This window comes from Bidens hawaiensis, unplaced genomic scaffold (genome assembly GCF_021521415.1).
Source record: "Bidens hawaiensis isolate Kalapana, Puna unplaced genomic scaffold, B.hawaiensis_p1.1 tig00009662_1, whole genome shotgun sequence".
NCBI classification, from domain to species: domain Eukaryota; kingdom Viridiplantae; phylum Streptophyta; class Magnoliopsida; order Asterales; family Asteraceae; genus Bidens; species Bidens hawaiensis.
Genome location: NW_027491725.1, coordinates 255,766 through 279,242, shown reverse-complemented (window position 1 = coordinate 279,242; position 23,477 = coordinate 255,766). Strand labels below are relative to the sequence as shown.

The 23,477-nt window shown below is 40.8% G+C and overlaps 1 protein-coding gene across 1 annotated transcript; it reads right to left on the bottom strand.

Moving 5' to 3' along the window:
• Positions 1-981: 981 nt before the first annotated feature.
• Positions 982-3,824, bottom strand: LOC143533378 (heterogeneous nuclear ribonucleoprotein 1-like). The gene is made up of 2 exons (XM_077028191.1): positions 3,132-3,824; positions 982-2,235 (listed from the first exon to the last, which is right to left on the bottom strand). The coding sequence occupies exons 1-2, from the start codon at positions 3,351-3,353 to the stop codon at positions 982-984; spliced, it is 1,476 nt and encodes a 491-aa protein (XP_076884306.1). The 5' UTR covers positions 3,354-3,824.
• Positions 3,825-23,477: the final 19,653 nt, after the last annotated feature.

Here is a 23,477-nt window from a genome sequence, read left to right as displayed (position 1 = left end):
AAACCTTGCCCAAGCAAAACATCGTCTTTTGTATCACCCGAGAGATGCAAGATGACACATTTTTCTTTTTTTTTACTATACGCCGCAAACCGATTTTACATCTCACTCAAAAAGGACCAAAAATGTAGGTTAAAAATTCAATCCATTAAAACATAAATATTAAAAAAACACTTATAACCCTTCACATATCACCTCATAAAACCAAACTGCAGCTATAACTTCTTGCATTCTACTACCCTGTGATGCCCGTAACAAACAAAAACGAGTATGTAAGTATACAAAATGCGATAATGTATGCATAGGTCATCCAAATACTTCAATACAGTAAAATGATAAAATAACCCTAGGTTGTCACATCAGGCTTAGTAAAAACTTCTAAAACTTGGGTCGCCTATACATAAAACATCTATTTATATTAGGGATGTTCATAAACCGCTGCAACAGACCAAACCGCCAAGATAGTCGGCCTTTTAAAACATGTACGACCCGGTTCACGGTTTGGTTTGAAGTTTGATGGTTTATAATCTAGACTTGGAACCAGGCCGTGAAAACCAAACCACTGTTTTAACATTTACTATTTATTTTTTTTCATTTTACAAATATAAAGTTACATATACATACTGTTATTATATTCATAAACAATCCTTATTTTTAGTTCGGTTCACGTTTATGCTTTTAAAAAGTAGCAAATTTTTTTTGTCTAAAACCGCTAAACAAACAAAACCAAGCCGTCAAAACGTGAAAACCAGCAAGTTCGGCGAACCCAACCAAGCTAGGCGATTTGGTTTGTCTTTTCTCAAACCAAAGTTAGTGATTCGATTCAAATTTTGTCAAAACTAGCCAGACAAGACCGAAAAGATCTAAAACTTATATATTAAATCTCAATATATATCTCAATATAACTTATAATACTAATCCGCTAAGCTAATGGGCCTAACCCTATTTTTATTCTAGCACAACTAAACTATCACAATGGTTACATTACCAGCACATAGTTACTTCTAAAATATTAGAAAAAATTATTAATTTACCAAAAACCATACCTCGGCTTTCTTGCATCTTAGCAACACCATAACCACCAATATAACCAGAAGAACTTTTACCTTGAATATCAGCACCACCACCTAACCCGTACCCGTTAAACGGTCCAGGAACCTCTCGCTCACCATTTCCCGACCGCCAAGTAGGGTCAACCCCATAAACCGACCCGCTACCACCACCACCGCCATAGAAATCAGAAAAAGGGCCATCATAACTTACACTCGAACCATCATACGATGATGTCGGGCCCACACTATTACCAGCATTTCTGCCATAACCCGCACCTCTTAACTCATAATTGTTATTATTATCCCCACCAACATAACCAATATTACCACTAGAACCACCATTGCTTGAACCTTGAGAAGACCCCCAGTTAACCCCATTATTCCCCAGAATACCCCCACCAATTACCCCAGTCGAGCCCGTTGAGTTTGACCCGTAGTTGAGCTCGCCATTACCCCATAAATTACGAGGATTGGTACTGAAAAAAGAAGTTGAGTTTGACCCATCAAAACCTACCGGATTCGCAAACCGATTCGAGTTCCCTCCATAATACGGGCCTGGGCCTGGCCCTGGCCCAATTCCTCTTCCGTAACCCGAAACACTATTAAATCCAGCACCACCTGTGTAATTCCCGCCCATCCCAGGCTCAAAGTTCAAACCCATTCCATACCCAGACCCAAATGGGCTGACCCCGGCCCGACCAGAAGAAATCGGGCTGAATCTCCCGTCCATTCTAACCCCATAGCCCCCAATCCCAACCGCACTCGGAGAATAAACCCCGTTAAAAAAGCTACCGGTTCGGGTCAACCCGTAAGGATACCCACCGAGTGGGCTTCGGGCCGGGCTCGGTGAAAGCTCTTTCGGGACGGCTCGTTTGACCTCAACCATTTTACCGTTAAGCTCATGAAACGTCTTCAACAATACTGTATCGACCGCGTCTTCTGAATCATAAGTGATAAACCCAAACCCACGTGGCCTTTGGGTACCGTGATCGTACATAACGACAACGTCCGTAATCGTTCCAAATTGTTCAAAATACCTCTTGAAATCGCTCTCGGTTACAGTTGATGCTAACCCGCCTACAAAAATCTTCCTGGTTCGGCCCTGACTTGGTGAACCCTGAATGCTACTACTTGATCTACTAATAGTGCTTTGATCGTCTCTAGGAACCGCCTTTTTGGCCTCAAGCTGCAACAAAGTTGGTTCCATTGTTGAATCTAAATCACGCAAAACAAACAAACAAACATACCAAGTAAAATCCCACTCATAGCAAGCCGTTCCTCTATCCTAGAGGATAGAGAGGTTGCTCGTGTTGTTACCATCGTCTCCGAAAACTTTTTGTTGACACATAAAGCATAGTGTCCAGATAACATAAAGTGTGACACAAGAAATTAAAACAGAAACGATACAAAAAGTACTAAAAATTATAGCACTAACTAATTAAAAAAATTAATAGTGACAAACAAAGGCGCATGAATGAGGTACTAACAATAATAGAAGTAAACTACTGATAACACAAAAAATGTTAGAAAAACTATAATGGGAACAGATAAAATAGTTGAGACATGAATAAGGTACTAAAAATTATAGCTGTAAACTACTGATACCATAAAATGGTAGAAAAACTAAAATAGCAACAAATAAAGTAGAAGAGAGACATGAACAAGGTACTAAAAGATTATAGCAGTACTTAACTGATAATAATAGCAGAGAGCAACATGAATAAGGCACTAACGATAATAGTAGTAAACTACTGTAATACAAAATGATAACAAACAAAATTGCAGTAACGTACTAAAAATACCAGCAGTATACTATTGATAACACAAAATGGTAGAAAAACTATAATGGGAACAAATATAATAGCAAAGAGAGACATGTATAAGGTACTAAAAATAATAGTAGTAAACTACAGATAACAAAAAATATAATAAAAAAACTATAATGGTAGCAAATAATATAGCAAAGAGTCATGAATAAGGTAGCACAAATCCTGTTCAAAGTACCCATTCGTCATACGCGCCCCCTAAGACATACCCAAAATGCAAAATTTAAGAATGAAGATCGAAAAACAAAAAACTTACCATTCGGCCATCGATGTTGTGTTTCTCTTTTGTAACTCGTTCAGCAACGCCAGGGTCCGAGAAAACAATAAACCCGAACCCACGAGCCCGGCCTGTGCTGTGATCCTTCATGATCACAGCTTCCAAAACCTGACCATAGCTACTGAAATACTCTTTCAAACGCTCGTCATTCGTGTCCCACGATATCCCACCAATGAACAGCTTGCCAAGATCAGATTGCATTTTCTAAACACCAAATTACACAACCACCAACACCAAAACCAATATCAAAATTCAACATTCACAAAGCAAAAAATGTAAATCAAGATTATCACAATTAAACAATCCAACGTACCTCACGATGATCAATATTCAATCAAACAACAATTAGTAAACTTCAATTATCAATTACCGATTCAATCAGAAACCATCGGATCAATCAAACAACAACCCTGAAAGCAAAACAATCAAAAAAATTAAAAACTGAATAAACAAAACGAATCTTGATCAAAAACCCACCAAAAAAGATTAAAACTTGAGGGTTGAATTAGGATTTGAGAGGAGGTATAATAAACCGAGGGCACGTTCATCCTCCTCAAGACTGCCCCCTATGTGATTCTGGTGATTCAAGCTGTTGATGATAATAATAATAATTAAAGGAAGAATGAAGGAGGAACAAACACAAAATGTGTGAATAAATAAATACTCTGATTGAATTGAATTGATATAATAATAATAATGAGAAATTGGGGGTGATGGTGAATACGTGTGGATGGATGGGTGGGAAGAAATCAAGAAATAAAAAAGATAAAAGATAAAAACTTTTGAGATTATGATAAAAGCGAAGGATCGTTTGGTCTCCAACTTGAGCTTTATATACTTAATGGCAAAATCCTAGGTATAGATCCTACGTATGTCAGTGCATGGGTTACCCTGTGACCCACGTGGATCTATGGCTGGTTGTGCTTTCATCAATGGTTGATATTGTTTGTTGGTGGTTCTTCGTAACAATGTATATGCATCACATACACTTGATTACGAAAGAAGAGGCATGATATGTGTAATATGTTTCTCTATAATGTTTTGTATTTGAAGAAACACATATCCACCCCTTAAGGTCTAACACGTTAGTCCGAGGGTAATGGTTAAGTATTCTACACGATGGGTTATAAAACCTTCTTGGCGCAGACAAGTGTATCCTGTAAAATAGAACACCGTGAGCTCGTTACGAGGAATGAGGGGGATTCTCTCGTAACCACCCTCCGGCGTGAGAATCAGTATTTGATAATACGAGAGGGTATAATTTGATAGTGATAGTGAGAGTGAATATATGCTTTACCATTTGGAGGTTTACTGGTATTTATAGCCGGAGGAGAGAGAGTGTGACCAACCACGTTGTCAGGTTCTCCACTAATAATATTTCTCACTCGTGCGGTCGTGGTGGTTGGTGGAAGTTGGTGGGCATCATGGTCTTTTGACAAGAATTTGATTGTACTGTTTGTACCATCCTTTATGTGTTGTCCAATCCCCATTGGTTTGGTGTTTATCCCTATGTGGGTTAACATCTTTTTGTCCCATGTTGGTGGGACATTTGTATTACCATTCCCGAGGTGTCAGGAAAAGCTACATTGGACTCCACTATTCGCGCCATGCACTACGCCTTGCGTTAGTGGCTTCCTGGCGCCTAGTGTTCCGCCCGGTGTATGCAATTAGTGTCATACTTAGCCAAATGGTGGGTTTCATACCCTGCCTTTACAAGTCCCCCAGTCCATAGTCGCCCTTCCTTCAAGAAGTGGGGGCTGTGGACTTATCATGGGCTTTTGGCTTTCACCTTCTATCCCTGTTGGTTTGGTTTATTTTCGTGGGTATTTCCACATACTGGACGGGTGACTTCATTAGTCGTAACCGTTGGTTGACGGTTAATTTGTGTTGAGTCATCCCGTTTGGTAGTATACATTGGCGGGTGATTTATACTAAATCATTTCGTGATGTCGCCTATTTCTGCGGGTGATTTATCTTAAATCATCCAATTTTGGCGCCTGCTTTGGCGGGTGATTTATCTTAAATCATTCCATGATGGCGCCTATTTTGGCAGGTGACTTATTTTTAAATCATTCCATGATGTCGCCTATTTTGGCGAGTGATTTCTTAAATCATTCCATGATTGCGCCTATTTTGGCGGGTGATTTATAATAAATCATTCCACGATTGCGCCTATTTTGGCGGGTGATTTATATTTAATCATCCCATGTTGGCGTCTATTTTGGCGGGTGATTTATAATAAATCATTCCATGATTGTGCCTATTTTGGCGGGTGATTTATCTTAAATCATTCCACGATTGCGCTTATTTTGGCGGGTGATTTATCTTAAATCATTCCACGATTGCGCCTATTTTGGCGGGTGATTTATATTTAATCATCCCATGTTGGCGCTTATTTTTGGTGGGTGGTTTATAATAAATCATTCCATGATTGCGCCTTTTTTGGCGGGTGATTTATCTTAAATCATTCCACGATTGCGCCTATTTTGGCGGGTGATTTGTATTTAATCATCCCATGTTGGCGCTTATTTTTGGCGGGTGATTTATATTTAATCATCCCATGTTGGCGCCTATTTTTGGCGGGTGATTTATAATAAATCATTCCACGATTGCGCCTATTTTGGCGGGTGATTTATCTTAAATCATTCCACGATTGCGCCTATTTTGGCGGGTGATTTATATTTAACCATCCCATGTTGGCGCTTATTTTTGGCGGGTGATTTATATTTAATCATCCCATGTTGACGCCTATTTTGGCGGGTGATTTATAATAAATCATTCCATGTTGGCGTAACCTTTCTGCCAACATTTACCGTTTTTGTTTCCTTTATGTGGATGACGTGTAGTTTGGCGTTGGTGAGTGAATTAAATGCAATTCAGTGAAACGACTACTGGACGTGACAGTTTGACGACGGTTGCTCTGCCCTGCAGACTTTCTGCCTGTGTCAGGCGAGTGGGCGAGAATCCCAGTGACGCGCCCAGCTGTAGTGCATACCCTCTGTCACGTTATTATCGTGGTGCTTTCCGATTGGGCCACGTGTTAAATATCCTTTTTGTACCCCTGTCCCTTATAAATTGCGATTAGTATAAATAGGGGGAGGTTACACCGCCTTAAAGCACCATTCTCATCGTTTTCTTCTTCTCTCATTTCTTCTTCATTTCTTTTTTATTTTCATGGCTGAGTCTTCCCAAACCTCCAAAACTAAGAAGAATAATTCTATGGAGTTCGTCGGTTGTCGTATGTCAGCCGAGGACTTCAACGATATTGTCAGGGTGTACAATCTTGCCCCTGAGCATGAGCCCGAGTTGCCTGCCCCTGGCAGGACTGCTCGAGAGGCTCTTGCCTGCAAGATTGCCGTGTATCGGGAGTATTTCTTTTTGGGCAATCTTCGTTTGCCCCTTACCCGATTTTTGGTGGATGTTATGGGTGTTTTTGGGCTGCATCTTAGCCAGATTCATCCGTTCGGAATGGCTCGTCTTCGCCATTTCGAATATACCTGTCATTGTCTCGGTATTACTCCGACGGCTGATAGGTTATCGGCTTTTTATCAGTGGCGTTTTGCCCAGGGATGGTATAACTTGCACACCCGCCCTGGTGCAAAGGCCATTGCTCTGGATGCACCACCCAGTTTGCATGAGTGGAAGAGTGTGTTCTTCTACGTCTCCGCTCGTGTGGTGCCACATCCCATGTTTTTCAAGGATTTGAAAGAGCTTCCTGAGCCGAAAGTGGTTTCTTATTCCGGTTCAGACTGGTTCACCACTTTGCAGGCTAGCCTGTCTCCGCTCCGTCATTATTCGGAGCGCGCGTTTGTGTTATTCGGCATGAGTCGTGTCTGGGATGATGCGGCTTTCGTACCGGTCATTCTTAATGGCGGTCAAGGTTAGTATTTATTATTATTGTTATTATATATATATATATATATATATATATATATATTTGATATCGTAACTTGTTTTTCTTCAGAGGTGGATGACCGCATGCTCCTCCTGCAACCTGCAGCTAAGGGCGTTAAGATGCTGGGGCGAAGGGAGTTAGGTCCCCGCGAAGAGCCGATCCTTACTCGGACCGCTCGAAACTTTGTGTTTCCTCTTACTATGGGGCGATCACCTGCCTCGCGGCCGCTGCCACCTCCTAGCTCTGTTACCCTTCAGAGTGGTAAGTTCTTCAACTGTTTCCACCGTTTGCTTTGTTTATTTTACTAACGTTTCATTCTCCTTTTCAGGTAGACGATCTAACGTGTGCGCTTCCTAAGTGCAGTGGTAGGGGCGCACAACGCAGTGGTGGGGAGACGGTTGCGTTTCCGATAGACGCCGCCGCAAGAGACACCGTGGATAATGATGACGATGGTCGAGGTCTCTGCCGTTCCCTTTGAGGTTCCGGTGTCGTTGTCGGTTTCATTGCTTGAAGCAGTCGGTGTGAGTGCCAGCGTGGCGTATTCCTCAACCACCTTCGCCCAGGTTTCTGTTGGCTTCTCCTCGCCGACAGATTCATAGCTTGTGGTTGCTGTGTCTGCGCTAACCACATCGGTTGCCACTCCCATTTTGGTGGCGACTGATGTGTTTTCTGCAGCTGCAGCTTCTGGAACCGTTGTGGATACGAGTTTCGTATCTACCGGTCCATCTTCTTCCTCTTCCTCCTCAGCGGGTGGGGCGTTCACTGTTCCACACCATTTGGGTCCCATCCCTGTGATTAATGAAGATGATGAAGAAGTCTTCCGCGCCGTCAAGAAACCTCGTCTTGGCGGTTTTGTCAAGCGTGGTCTTGTTAAATCGTCAGGTATATGTTTTTCTACTCTTTCTTTTGATTGAACTTAGACCTTCTCTGAAATCATTTGTTTATTTCAGGTTTAATGGCGATTTCTTCATCGACTGTTTCTCCTGCAACTTGTGACGTTACATCTTCTCTGGCGTCTCCTTTTGCCAGTTTGCCGATGATGACAAGTGTTGGCAGCTTGTCGGAGGCTGGGCCAACTGTACAGATGCTGAGTTTGCCAATGATGGTGGGTGTGGTTGGCCCATCTGAGGCTGAGACCATTGTGACGACTGTTCGTGCTTCAACTGGTTCAATTCCAGTTGTCTCGCTGCCGGCGTCGTTTGTGCAACCAATGAAGGCGATTGTGGACGAATCGCCTAAGGTTAGTCTTGAAACAGCGGGTCTCTCTGTCGCTGATTTTTTGAAATCAAGACAGTCCTCACCGGACAAGACTTTAATTCTTGATGGTGATGAGGCTGTGCCGTTGCCTCCTTTTCTCCTTGGTGCGACGGTGCAGGGTAAATTTTTCGAAATCCCAGGCAGTAGCAGCGGCGGTTTCAGCGGATGTTTGAGTGGGGGTTTACTGGATGTGGATATGGACCCCCGCGACTCCATGGAGGCGAGCCAAGTTTTCCGCCCCCGCTGGAAGGTTAATTGTGGGGCCAATTTTGAGGATCCCGCTACCTGTTCCGAGTTTTTGGAGTATGTTGTTCCTCCCGGTGAGCACATTGCTCGTAAGATCCAGCCCTGAGGCACTTTGTACTCCGATGTTTTTTTTCACCAAGTCCAGGCCTTCTCTTGTTTTGCGGAGTTGCTGCACGAAAACCGTGCCCTTCATGAGGACAAAATCGATGCCGGTGTTCGAATGAGAGAGATGGAGCAGTTGGTGAAAGACGCCGAGGTCGGCGCCTGGAAAGCGGGTAAAGAATCGGCTGATCATCGCCAAGATTTAAGCGATGTTGAAGCGAAATTGGCTAAGGCTGAGGCAGACCTGGCGGAGTCTGCCCGCGACCGCGCTGCCCGCCATAAGGAGTTTGAGGCTGTGTGCAAGAAGTCAAACGCTGATCTTGCGGACGCACGCAGCCGCGCTGTTGCTGCCAAGGAGGCTTCCGCTCGACTCGAGAGTGAAAACGCTGACCTTCGTAAGCGTATTGAAGAGTTGGAGACGGAAGCCGCGGTGAGGAAGGCGGATGCTGGTAAGTTGGCTGATACGCTGGCTTCTAATGAGGAGGCCATTAAGGTTTTGACCTCTGAGCTTGCTGCCATCGCTGCTGACCGCGATTGGTTGCTGAAGCATGCTATTTGCAAGGTATTATCTTTTTTTCGTTGCTCTTCCCCCCTTATTATTATATATATATATATTTTATTTACTCTGATGATGTTTTCCTTTGTTTAGGTTGCTCAACGCATCATTAGTGATGATGATTTAACGCGCTGTGTTGGAGCCCTTGTCAATGCTTCTCAACAGCTTGGTCATAAGGCTGGTTTTTATGATGGTATTGCGCATTTGCGCAACAACCTTCCACTTGAGGCCTATGCCCTTCACGCCATTGACGTGGAAAAGGAGTATGCTGCTGCTGAGACGGACTATGATTCCCTCACGTTTCCTATTCTTTCTGAAGTTGCTCAGTATGCCAAGGAAGAGAATGGCGTGCAGCTGTTGAGGAATTTGCTTGAGCCTTCGCAGGTTGGTCCTTCCACCGCTCCTGCTGGAGATCAAGAGGATATTTCGGTCGTTGACTCTGGAAGGAGTGTCAACGATGTAGATTAGGCTTTTTCTTTTTTGTTCTTTTCTGTATTTCTCCTGTTTTTTTTTGTGTGGGCGTAAGCGCTCGCTTGTAAATGTTTGGTTATAAATGAGAAGGTTTGTTTTGTGAAATGCGGAGTATCGTTTCCATTCATATTTGACCCTTGGCCTGTTTTTACAATTGGAATCGATTTACATATAACATCTTCGTAATTGTGTTGCGTTCCATGTTCTAGGAATCGCTGAACCATCGAGGTGCATCAAAGTACAGGCGCCTTTTCCCAATACTTCCTTGATCTGGTATGGGCCTTCCCAAGATGGCGCTAGCTTGCCTTGCGGTTGTGCTCTTGATGCCTCGTTGTTGCCAAGGATGTAATCTCCGATGTTGAACTCACATATTTTCACTTTAGCGTTGTAATACTTTTGTAGTTGGCGTTTGTAATTTTGTTCTCTTATTGCCGCCAACTCTCGACGCTCTTCAAGAAGCATTAGGTCTAACTTCCTTTCTGCGTCGTTGTCTTTAGGTATTGTGATTCTTGGCGATGGGACGCCAACTTCGGCGGGGATCATTGCTTCGGTTCCATAAGTTAGGCTGAACGGCGTTTCCGCGTTGCTTGTGTTTTTGTGTGTTCTTATGGCCCATAGTACGTGAGGTAGCTGATCGACCCATCCAGATTTGTGGTTTGCTAATCTTTTCTTGATTCCGCCAACGATTGTTCTGTTGGCGCGTTCTACTTCGCCATTCCCTTGTGGATGAGCAACAGAAGTTAATGTCTGCATGACATTGAGCTCTTTCAACCATTTTTGGATATGTTGGTCAACGAATTGTGTTCCGTTGTCACTGACTAAGCTCATGGGTAATCCAAATCGACAAATTATAAACTCCCAAATAAACTTCTTGATGCTCGTTGCGTTGATTGTTGCCACCGGCTTTGCTTCGACCCACTTTGTGAAGTAATCGATCGCTACGATCAAAAATTTCACGCGGCCTGGCGCCTCTGGAAATGGTCCAGTTATATCAATTGCCCATTTCTGAAATGGCCAAGAAGCTGTTACCGGTATCATGGCGTTTTCCGGACGCATGGTGTTTGGTGCATGGCGTTGACAAGCACTGCATTTTCTCAATTCTTTCTCGGCGTCAACATGCATGCCTGGCCAATAGTATCCCGTGTTCATGATTTTTGCCCCCACCATTCTCGGACCTGCGTGTATGCCACATATTCCTTCATGGATTTCTCTGAGCAGATAATTTGCGTCTTGCGGGTCTACGCATCTGAGAAGTGGACCCAAGTATGATGCCTATACAGGATATCTCTTTGGATTGTGTAATTCAACGCTTTATGGCGGATCTTCGCGCATCTGCTTTCTTTTCTGGCAAGATACCTCTCGCGAGGTAGTTGATGATTGGTGTCATCCAACAGTTTTCTGTTTCTGAGCAGACGAGAATTTCTCTGTTCATTATTGAAGGTGTTGCCAGGACTTCGATGCGGACATCTTTTGCAAGGTGTTCAAATCCAACGGATGCGAGTTTGCTTAGGGCGTCAGCTTGTTTGTTCTCGCTTCTATTGATGTGTTTCACCTTGCATGTGGCGAAAGTTGCCATTAGCGCCTTAGCTTGCGCCAGGTATGATGCCATCTTGTTGTCCTTCGCGGCATATGATCCTTCAATTTGGTTTGCCACTAACATGGAATCCACATGTGCTTCTAAATGGCGGGTCCCTAGTTTTTTAGCGATTCTCAACCCTGCCAACAATGCTTCGTACTCGCCTCATTGTTTGTGCTTTTGAATTCTAGGCGTAATGCGTACGTAAAATGTTGCCCTTCTGGGTTGGTTATTTTTAGGCCTGCTCCCGCGCCTTCGTCGTTGGAGGCTCCGTCTGTGAACATCTTCCGGACTTCGTCTTGCTTTTGATCCACGGGGGCTTCGATTTCTTTTTTACATTCTTCTTCTTTTTCTTGAGGGATTTCTGCGATGAAATCAGCCAAAACCTGGCCTTTTATTGCTGGCCTTGGTTTGAACTCAATGGCATATTCTCCCAATTCTATCGCCCACTTAGCGAGCCTTCCAAACAATTCTGGCTTGCTCAGTACATTTTGCAATCGAAAGTTGGTGAGAACATGTATTGGGTAGCCTTGGAAGTATCTTCTTAAACGTCGCACTGTCTGGACCAAGGATAAGACTAACTTTTCCAAGGTGGAGTATCTTGTTTCTGCATCTGCCATAGTTCGGATTATGTAATAAATGGGCGTTTGAATGCCATTCCTTTCCACCATTAAGACTGCGCTGACTGTTTTTTCTGATGATGCTAAGTATACTACTAATGGTTCTCCAGCTTTGGGCGCTATGAGCGTTGGCAGCACTTCCAGGCGTGACTTGATTTCTTGGAACGCCTTTCCGCTTCTTCCGTCCATCGGAACTGAGACTTCTTGAGGCAATTTCTCAAGGTTGAGACGAACGGGAATGACTTTTCAGCGTGACTAGACAAAAACCTATTCAATGCAACTAACCGGCCATTGAGTGTTTGCACTTGTTTAACTGATTTTGGCGACGGCATTTTTCGCACGGCTTCCAATTTTTCTGGATTGGCTTTGAAGCCACCATTCGTCACGATTACTCCTAGGAATTTTCCCTCTTCCATGCCGAAGGAACATTTTCCTGGGTTGAGCTTCATGCTTATTGACCTTAAAGTGTTGAAGGTTTCCTCTATATCTTTTAACATGGTTTCTTCTGTCTTGCTTTTAATGACGAGATCGTCCATGTAAACTTCCAAATTCCTCCCAATTGATGTTTAAACTCTTTGTCCATCAACCTTTGGTACGAAGACCCGGCATTCTTGAGGCCAAATGGCATCATTTTGTAACAATATGTTCCGCTGTTTGTTCTGAACGCTGTTTTGTCTTGGTCTTTTGTCGCCATGTGGATTTGATGGTATCCCTTGTAGGCAATTAAAAAGCACTTGAATTGAAAGGGTACCAGTGCGTCAACTTTAAGGTCGATTTCTGGAAAAGGGTAGCAATCTTTCGGGCACGCCTTATTCAGGTCCTTGAAATCGATACACATGCGCCATTGGCCATTCGCCTTGGGTACCATTACCGGGTTCACTACCCAAGTTTGGTACTGAATTACTCTGATTATACCTGCATCGATCAGTTGCTGGACCTGCTCATCACAGGCTTTTGCCTGTTCTGGCCCCATCTTTCTTTGCTTTTGTACGACCAGGACGAAATTTGGGTTAACTTTTAACTCATGTTCCGCCTTGCTTCTTGGGACTCCCATCATATCTGCTGGCGTCCAGGCGAAGACATCGATGTTTTTGAGTAATAAGGTTTTGAGCGCTGCGCGTGCTCCTTCTGAGATGTTTGGGCCAATGGTTATGCTTTGCTCTGGGAATCTCTTGTTGAGCACCCACTTTTCCGCTTCTTTGATCTTGTTCGTTTTTTGCACTTTTGGCGCTTTTCTTTCCGCCATGTTGCATTCTTTGTTGGCGTGGATCATCGCCATCCCGGTCGGGGTTGGTACTCCGACTATCCCATGTGTTGTTGACGGGGTGGCGTTGAAGTCACCAATGGCTTCTCTTCCCAAGATTATATCGTATTGTGGGTAAGAAGTTTCCATTACTAGGAAATCCACCTCTTCTGTTCGGGAGTGGAGCCCATCGCTTAGCTCGACTGGGAATGTCAGCTGTCCTAGCGGGTATGCGATACTCTGGTTGAATCACGTGATTGGGGCGTTAACTGCTGTCAACCGGCGTTTGTCTCCTTCGTTTACCAGGTCGAAACACTGGCGGTACATGATATTGGACGTTGCCCCTGTGTCGATAAAGAAGCGCGGCGTTCTGTAATTACCAAAAACGGATGTAATTACTAAAGGTTCCCTTTTGTTCCCCCCCCCCATCTGACTCTTGGAAAGATAACTTGTTCTTCCTTCCATGGCGCCCATTCTATCCTCCTTTTCTTGTTCTGAACGTTGCTCGAGATCATGTTAGCGTGTAGGTCTTTGATCTTCTTTTCTGGTCTTCCGCCATCTTTTGGAGGTGCGCGTCTGTACTTCCCTCGTATGTTTCTCACAAGGTGATCCAGTTTGCCATTTTTGACACATTCTTCGATCGCGTCCTTCAAGTTGATACACTGATTTGTCGTGTGGCCATGTTGCTCATGAAAGTCCCAATAACTTTTATGTCTGTGCCCGGCCCCTGTTTAACTGGTGTCGGCTTCTTCAATTGGATCCCTTCGTTGTACATTATATGGGCTGGGCTTCTTGTCAGCGGGGTCCATCTGGATCCATTCGTTTGGGGCGTACTTGATTGACCTTTTTGTCTTGCTCCGGATGGATCAAATGTGGACTCTCTTTCGCTGTTCAACCTTAACCATACGGAGGACATTCTTTTGCCCTGTCGGGCCCTATTAATGTCGTTCCTGGCATCGTTCTTTGCCAGTTCTTTTCCCAAACTTTTTTCCATTCGCGCGTATCTCTTGGCCGCGGTCATAACATCGTCCCATCTCTGCGGCATGCCATCTCTACCCGTAAGGTTCCGTATGAGGTGGTCGCATTTTACGTTTTGGCGAAAGGCTGCCCGCTGAAGTTCTTCGCTTACTCCACCTATGTTCAGGCCTTCTTGGTTGAATCTAGTGATGAAGTCTTCAAGCGTTTCATTATCTTTTCTGATGACGTTCAGAATATCTGCTGGGTCACTGATGTGTCGCCCAGCTTGTGATTTGATTATCCGGTAATCTTTCGAACCATGCTCTAGCGGCTCCTACTAGGGTTAGCGTGAAGATATGGCACCATAACGGCATGGTCCATTCTGATACTAACCCCGCCGCCGTGAAGGTTTGTAAGTGATCATCTGGATCTGAGATACCATCATATTGACCCACCGTTGGCGGGATTTTGGGATTTTCTGGTAGTTCAGCTTCGGCTATTCTTGCCACGAACTTTGATTTTCCCGCCGATGTTGTTGGCCGGTATGGTTTGGAAAAATCTACCGCCGCTTCTGGGTGGTACTTTACTAATTTTCTGGTCTCTGGTCCTTTCCAGCTCTCTTCATAGTCAGGGTCGTCTAGGCGTGAGTCTGCCTTTTGGTTCGACCTCTGAGATTTCTCTCCTGCTTTGCTGTTCTGCTTTGCAGGAGACGTTTTGGCGAATGGTGTTTTCGCCCGAGCCGGTGTTGAGTTTTCTTCAAATTCTTCTTCCTTGTTGCTACTAGAATTTGTATCAAACAGTGATCTAGGTTTTACAACGGACGTCATTTTTTCTTGTACTTTGTCTCTCAACTTTTGTTGCTCAGCCTCGAGCCATGCCATGATGTCTGGCGGCAAAGTTGTTTCTGAACGCGCTTTTGTTTGCTTTTTATCTGTCATTGTAGGGTGAACGGTGGAGGTGTTAAGGAGACCTCCGTCCGTATTTTCTACGTCCAGGTTTTCGATGTTTCCTTCTAGGTTGGTTTTTTGACCAACCTCCTTCGGTGTAGCCTTGCCACTCATCTGAGCCAAGAACGAAGTGAGTTACTATTCTAGCTATATGCACAGATGGCGCCAATGAAGAAACACAGATCCACCCCTCAAGGTCAAACACGTTAGTCCGAGGGTAATGGTTAAGTATTCTACACGATGGGTTATAAAACCTTCTTGGCGCAGACAAGTGTATCCTGCAAAATAGAACACCGTGAGCTCGTTACGAGGAATGGGGGGGATTCTCTCGTAACCACCCTCCGGCGTGAGAATCAGTATTTGATAATACGAGAGGGTATAATTTGATAGTGATAGTGAGATTGAATATATGCTTTACCATTTGGAGGTTTACTGGTATTTATAGCCGGAGGAGAGAAAGTGTGACCAACCACGTTGTCAGGTTCTCCACCAATAATTTTCCCCACTCGTGCGGTCATGGTGGTTGGTGGAAGTTGGTGGGAATCATGGCCTTTTGACAAGGATTTGATTGTACTGTTTGTACCATCTTTTATGTGTTGTCCAATCTCCATTGGTTTGGTGTTTATCCCTATGTGGGTTAACATCTTTTTGTCCCATGTTGGTGGGACCTTTGCATTACTATTCCCGAGGTGTCAGGAAAATCTATATTGGACTCCACTCTTCGCGCCATGCACTACGCCTTGCGTTAGTGGCTTCCTGGCGCCTAGTGTTCCGCCCGGTGTATGCAATTAGTGTCATACTTAGCCAAATGGTGGGTTTCATACCCTACCTTTACAAGTCCCCCTAGTCCATAGTCGCCCTTCCTTCAAGAAGTGGGGGCTGTGGACTTATTATGGGCTTCTGGCTTTCACCTTCTATCCTTGTTGGTTTGGTTTATTTTCGTGGGTATTTCCACATATTGGACGGGTGACTTCATTAGTCGTAACCGTTGGTTGACGGTTGATTCGTGTTGAGTCATCCCGTTTGGTAGTCTACATTGGCGGGTGATTTATACTAAATCATTCCGTGATGTTGCCTATTTCTGCGGGTGATTTATCTTAAATCATCCCATTTTGGCGCCTGCTTTGGCGGGTGATTTATCTTAAATCATTCCATGATGGCGCCTATTTTGGCGGGTGATTTATTTTTAAATCATTCCATGATGTCACATATTTTGGCGAGTGATTTCTTAAATCATTCCATGATTGCGCCTATTTTGGCGGGTGATTTATAATAAATCATTCCACGATTGCGCCTATTTTGGCGGGTGATTTATATTTAATCATCTCATGTTGGCGCCTATTTTGGTGGGTGATTTATAATAAATCATTCCATGATTGTGCCTATTTTGGCGGGTGATTTATCTTAAATCATTCCACGATTGCGCCTATTTTGGCGGGTGATTTATATTTAATCATCCCATGTTGGCGCTTATTTTTGGCGGGTGGTTTATAATAAATCATTCCATGATTGCGCCTATTTTGACGGGTGATTTATCTTAAATCATTCCACGATTGCGCCTATTTTGGCGGGTGATTTTTATTTAATCATCCCATGTTGGCGCTTATTTTTGGCGGGTGATTTATATTTAATCATCCCATGTTGGCGCTTATTTTTGGCGGGTGATTTATCTTAAATCATTCCACGATTGCGCCTATTTTGGCGGGTGATTTATCTTAAATCATTCCACGATTGCGCCTATTTTGGCGGGTGATTTATATTTAACCATCCCATGTTGGCGCTTATTTTTGGCGGGTGATTTATATTTAATCATCCATGTTGGCGCCTATTTTGGCGGGTGATTTATAATAAATCATTCCATGTTGGCGTAACCTTTTCTGCCAACACTTACCGTTTTTGTTTCCTTTATGTGGATGACGTGTAGTTTGGCGTTGGTGAGTGAATTAAATGCAATTCAGTGAAACGGCTGCTGGACGTGACAGTTTGACGACGGTTGCTCTGCCCTGCAGACTTTCTGCCTGTGTCAGGCGAGTGGGCGAGAATCCCAGTGACGCGCCCAAATGTAGTGCATACCCTCTGTCATGTTATTATCGTGGTGCTTTCCGATCGGGCCACGTGTTAAATATCCTTTTTGTACCCGTGTCCCTTATTAATTGCGATTAGTATAAATAGGGGGAGGTTACACCGCCTTAAGCACCATTTCTCATCGTTTTCTTCTTCTCCCATTTCTTCTTATTGTCTTCTTTATTTTCATGGCCGAGTCTTCCCAAACCTCCAAGACTAAGAAGAATAATTCTATGAAGTTCGTCGGTTGTCGTATCTCAACCGAGGACTTCAACGATATTGTCAGGGTGTACAATCTTGGCCCTGAGTATGAGCCCGAGTTGCCTGCCCCTGGCATGACTGCTCAAGAGGCTCCTGCCGGCAAGATTGCCGTGTATCGGGAGTATTTCTTTTTGGGCAATCTTCGTTTGCCCCTTACCCGATTTTTGGTGGATGTTTTGGGTATTTTTGGGCTGCATCTTAGCCGATTTTTGGTGGATGTTCTCGTGACACTTTCGTTAATTAAAGATCGATAAACTGAACCACGAGTTCCAAGAACAATGTTCTTTTAATATAAAACTTAATAAAAAATTAAACTAAACAATAAACCCTAACATCCAATTTATAATAAAGACTATTTTTCTTACTAAATTAGAAAGATAAATATTAAGAAATTTGAAGATTAAACAATTAATAAAAGATATTAAAAATCTAATATTCAAAATAAGGAGATATCCTACATCAATTAGCTTCTCCGTATTATTATCTTCCTCCGTCATGGATTTTTGTTTGGAGCAATACGAGATTGGACTCTTAACTAATGAGTTTATAAGCTCAAGGCCAGTATGGAGTGCTAGCTTGTCAATGTGGTGAAAATGTTTAGAAGGGTGACGAGGTTACTGTCACACCCCGACCAAAGGCGGCGGAACATGTCGGGGCGTAACGTATTGATTGGACAGTAGCTCAAAAGACACTAATTAAAGCGACAATAATTATTTAACTCATTAATATCAAAACGAGTACACAATTATAATAATCAAATCAATACATCATACTTCTTGGGTTTTAAATAATATCCTAAGGTAAAACTAATTTCTTCGATCTTTAACAATGTAAATTTCTTGTACCTGTAGCATGTATAAAATTAGAGTTTGTCAACACGAATGTTGGTGAGAGTACATAAGTTTTAGTTGAGATATATATATATAAACCACAATTCATATGTAAATGATAAGTATTACAATTCATATGAAAATGTAAACAACTAAATAGATGTGGACCCGTTCTTATTGATACGAAATCAAAGTACTTGGTAAGTGTATGATCATACTAGATGAGGATAGATGAGGATGAGATACCAACCACCAAACATAAAATAAACAATTAAGCACATAGAGCATTATCATAGAGCATGCAACAATCACTCATAAACATATATTGAATTGTGTTATAAAAAGATAAATAAATAAAATGAGTAATTTAAATAGGGTATACATGTCACCCCAAAAATTTAAAAGATGAAAAAGGGGGATATGTAAACTCACATGTTAGGGAGGCAAAAACGAGCAAATAAGCGAGAAAGGCTTAAGCGAGTGAACCGACCGAGTCCGGTTCAATGAGCGACCCTAGATAAATAAATAACTAGGTTAAAAAAAAGGCTGAGAAAAAAAAATAAGAAAAAGGTGGTCGACATGTCCGGTTTATAAATATTAAACGAAAAGTTTGTTAACAATATATTTTATTCTACTTTTTATAAGTTACGAGAAAAAGGCTAATTACTTGATTTATAGTCAAATTATTTTAGTTTTAGGAAAAATATATGTTACAATATTTATTAGTTAATTTTTATGCGTTTGTTTCGTTTTCGAACCAAAAATTATTTAAGAAAACAAGTTAAACGAGTGGTTCATTTTGGGTCGGACATGAACCCGGTTTTGAGTCGGGTTTATGTCAAACATATTTGAAATTATAAGATGAAGTGACATGTTGGAAATGTTTTATTTGGTTTTATTAGTTTTGTAAAAGTTAGTTTCTTTTTTTTCATTAACATAAAACTTTTATAACCGAATGTTAGATGAGCCGAAAAAGTGGTAGTGAAACACAACCACGACTATCGACAAAAAGTGACAATATGGTGATGAACACAGGATGTGTTGTAGGGAAAATAATAACTTACCCGATGATGGAAAAAAATAAATAGAAAGAAGAACTTGAACGTTTTAACTTTCTTGGTCAAACTTGCTCTTTAGCACAAATTGGAAAGCAAGAACACAACTGAGAGAGAGGGGCTTTGAGTGAGAAATGAGTTGTGGTGCAAGATTTGTAGAAGTAGAGGCTAGTATATATAGGCCAAGAATCGTTAAAAACAAAGGTCAAAACGAATTAAATTGATGGCTACTCAAGTGGCAAGTCTTAAGCAAAAGTTAATAATGAAATTAAATGGTTTGACCGATAATTGATGAAAGATAAAGATGCTATACATTTGAATATAGTCTAGGTGAATTAATGATCTTCAAAACCAAGTCAAAAGGCGAAACTCATGGGGGAAAGTAATGAAATTTGTCAAATAAATAAATATAATTGAATGTCATCAAAAAAATATGAAATTAATCATATTTAGTGAAAGAATAATAGATGAAACGTAATCAAAACATAAATGAACCAAATTAATATTGACTCAAATTTAATGTTTGAGATAACAATATTAATAAAACATCATGATAATCATAAGCAACATGATGATCATAAATATTCAACAAATTAACCGTCTTTAATAATAACTGAATGTCCGAATTACATCGAACATTTTAAAGGGTCGATTTTCGGGTCCGAAAATTGACGAATGTTACAGTTACAAAGGAGAATAACTCTTCATCAATCTTTAGACCTACTAATATGAACAAAACTATCAGTCTCTCCGTAGGAGGGGGCATCACATGATGTGAAAAGAACCCCATGTTTCATAAGAGAGTAATGTATGAGGGTTGTTAGATATGAGAGTATTGAAAGTGTGGAAGATGATATGATACCTTACATGCCTATTTATAAAGGGCCCATTATCGTCTTTCGGCTCGACGCATCCTTCTAAGTGACCGTTATTCTAGGTAGCATGCATGACTTTATTTGAGCCTTGCGATTTTTCCCTTTTATCTTTCCTGCAAATGAGATTGTTTCACACTCTATTGTGATTTGTAAAGAACCTCAACCCCTTTCATCCAGTTGACTCATGGAGATGTCATTGGCAACGCTACCGGTATTTGTGTCTATATGACTAGTTTGAGTTGACAAAGTTGTTCTTTCGTCTTTAAGCTCGGCTGTTGACTTTAGTCAATATTCTACCAACAAACTTATATTGTAAAACCAAATTGAAGCCTAACTGTTAGTAACAGTTGTGTTTTATCTCAAATCTCAAATGCTTGATTTTGGTTTACAATAATTAAAAACAATTACTAACGGTTTTCTCGTGATTTTGCTTAAAAACCTCAAAATCAAACAATGAACACCGTAGTTTGCATATAAATTCTCCAATATAATTTAAAGTAGAACATTTGAGACCTTTTAAAGGAATAAAGTGAGAAGCCAAAGTGAATAAACGACAATGATGTTACATAACTCATGGCTACATGTGTTAGTGATCTCTAATACCGCTGTAAATGACAAGTTGCCTAGAAAAAATAATAACTTTCATGATTTTCTATTTAATAAAAGTTTAGAACAACTTGAATCAAGGCAACAACTTGATAAGGCTACATAGTACATACGTTGTGGAAAACGTTTAATAGACATAAAATTGTACACGAAAGGATTTATCATATGATTGAGTGTCATGTCAAAATTAATACATCAAGCTCCTTTTCACATTAAGTTTTTGGATTTTGTAAATAACGTCAGTCTCACATAGGGGTGAGCAGAAAACCGAATAACCGAAATAAACCGAACCTTTCGGAAAAACAATTTTGGGGTTTAGGTTCGGTTATCCATTTTAAAAAAACGAACCGAACCGATTAATCGAACCTATGTTTTCTACGTGTGTTTTTAAGATGTTATGACCGGAAACAAAACACCAAAAGAAACTATCATTGACGGTGATGAAAATTACGAAGATGATGAAGATTGGGTCTAAACTTTGAAGATGAATAAGATAATGAATGAAGATTCGGGCCAAACTTTTAGTGTTTTTATATTAAGAACTTTGTTGACTTTTAAATTATACTACTAAAACAACTTTGTATTTGTTCAGTTTCACATAACATGTGTCTATTTTTTAACGTCAACTCACAAAAAAAAACTGAAAATAACCGAAACCGAATAACCGAGTAACTAAAAACCGATCGATTGGTATTCTAAAATAACCGATAGCTTCGTTTTCGGTTTGGGTTTCACCCAATAACCGAACCGAACCGAACCGAACCATGCTCAGCCCTTGTCTCACCCATATAAATTTGAATGCTAATTTAAGAAGTGAAAAACAAACTATCAATCTAACGAATTGACGCAACTCCTGATATACTTGTTAATCAAAGTTAATCTTCAAAATCATGTTAGATTTATTTGTCTTTTCACGTGTCATTCACATTCTCACCGACCCATCGGATAACCATTCGAGTTATCAGTCCTTCACCACAACTTCAACCTTAAAAGCTATAAATCACATTTTATAGAAACAGTTTTGTGCTCGCTTTCTCTTCGCCTGGAAGAAGTATGGTGCATAATTTACTTCACATGAAAGAAGTATTGTGTTTGGTTTGATTCTTGAACTTTGACCTTGTATGCGTAATCTTGAGCCAAGAATTCCTCGTCAGTGATGACAATAGTACAGGTATTTTTAATCCCAGTATATATATCAATATCCGTTGGGTATATGTTGGTAGTTACTCTTCGGGTATCGGGCATACCTGTAGATATCGGGCATACTAAAGTACACGTTAGTATTTTCAAATAAATTTTTTCCTTAAAATTCTAGTTTTTATATATGTTATGTTTTTAACAACTACAATAATTCTAAATATTGATTTATTATATTCACAATATCAATCATATAAAATCTTTGAAATAATATGAAATTCGTGATAATATACTTCCAAAAGATAAGTTAATAGTAATACTTCATAAAATAATAATATAAATACTTCATAAATATATAAATTTTATTATCATGCATATTCTAAGAAACACTTGATTTTTACATAATTTACTAGACTAGGTCTAAGAAAAATAAATGTAAACATGAAAAATGTCCGGATGTATATTTTGGGTACATGGTTGGGGTAAACGGGTATATATTTTTTTCCAGACAATCAAGTCGGGAATCACTTTGTCCCACACCCACGAAATGATGATGAAATGAGAAAGATAAGATAATGAATAAAATATTGGTCAAAACAATAGGCAAGACCTTTGAGTGAACTGCTTAACGTTGTCTTTCGTGGCCTAAATCATAAAATCCATTAAAAGAACAAAGTAAAGATATAGATTTGATGATGGTCTTTAGTATAAGATATGTTTTATACTCTTACAGTCTTACTCAGCCTTTATTAAGTTGAGATTAGATGTTATTTTCTAAATGGCAACTTTATGATATAATCAGCTTCATTATTTCGTTGCAATATAGGACAGATAACACCCAGCTAGAATGGTTTTGTAATTTATTAATATATCTGGGAATTTCCGTTGCTAAATAAAGTTTTTGAAATGAAATTTGCCGTTCAAAACAATAAATAAGTAAAGTTTTTGAAATCCCCTATTTTCGAAAAAACCAGCGCGTTTTATTTAACTGTCCCAAACATGTTTAGACTATCCAATCTTCTTTGGCAGTTGGGTGTTATTGGGAATGGGATTGATGGCCGACGAGACAAAAACTGGACTTCTAAGTGGGGCGTATATGTTTGTCGTTAACACTAAATATGTTAATGAACATACGGTGAAGAAAATCATTTAGCTGCATTCACTAATCGCCAATGGCACGATGATTGTTCTTCAGTTTCTCACTGTAGTTTATAAATATAGTGTTTGATTTCTGAGGCTGATTTGATGTATCGCGACTATGCTACTTTGTATACATATATATGCAAAGCTAAGACAGTCTTTTGGTTTTGTCCGAGCTGTAAACTAACCGAGTGGTTAGTCAACTGTTTGTCAGGATGTTCGTTTATTTAATAAATGAATGGACATTAATACAATTTTTTGTTCATTTAATACAACGAATGAACATGTGCAGTTCATTCATTTGCGTTCGTGAACATTTGTTCATGTTGTATGTTTATTATATTCATTTGCTTAAGCATGTTTGCCAATTTCATTTATGTTTCTTTCCGTGCATTCAGAATATTAGTGAACCGACACAAACAATCACTAACACTTTCGCTTGCTTAATCAACGAACACAAACAAGAAAACTTGTTCATTCAATTTCA

What these genes read in the sequence shown, in the direction of transcription:
- LOC143533378 (XM_077028191.1), bottom strand. Translation starts at nt 3,353, where the DNA reads ATGCAATCTGATCTTGGCAAGCTGTTCATTGGTGGGATATCGTGGGAC. An exon ending in ACAACATCGATGGCCGAATG is followed by an intron (nt 2,236 to 3,131) that starts GTAAGTTTTTTG and finishes ACTTTGTTGCAG; the next exon opens with CTTGAGGCCAAAAAGGCGGT.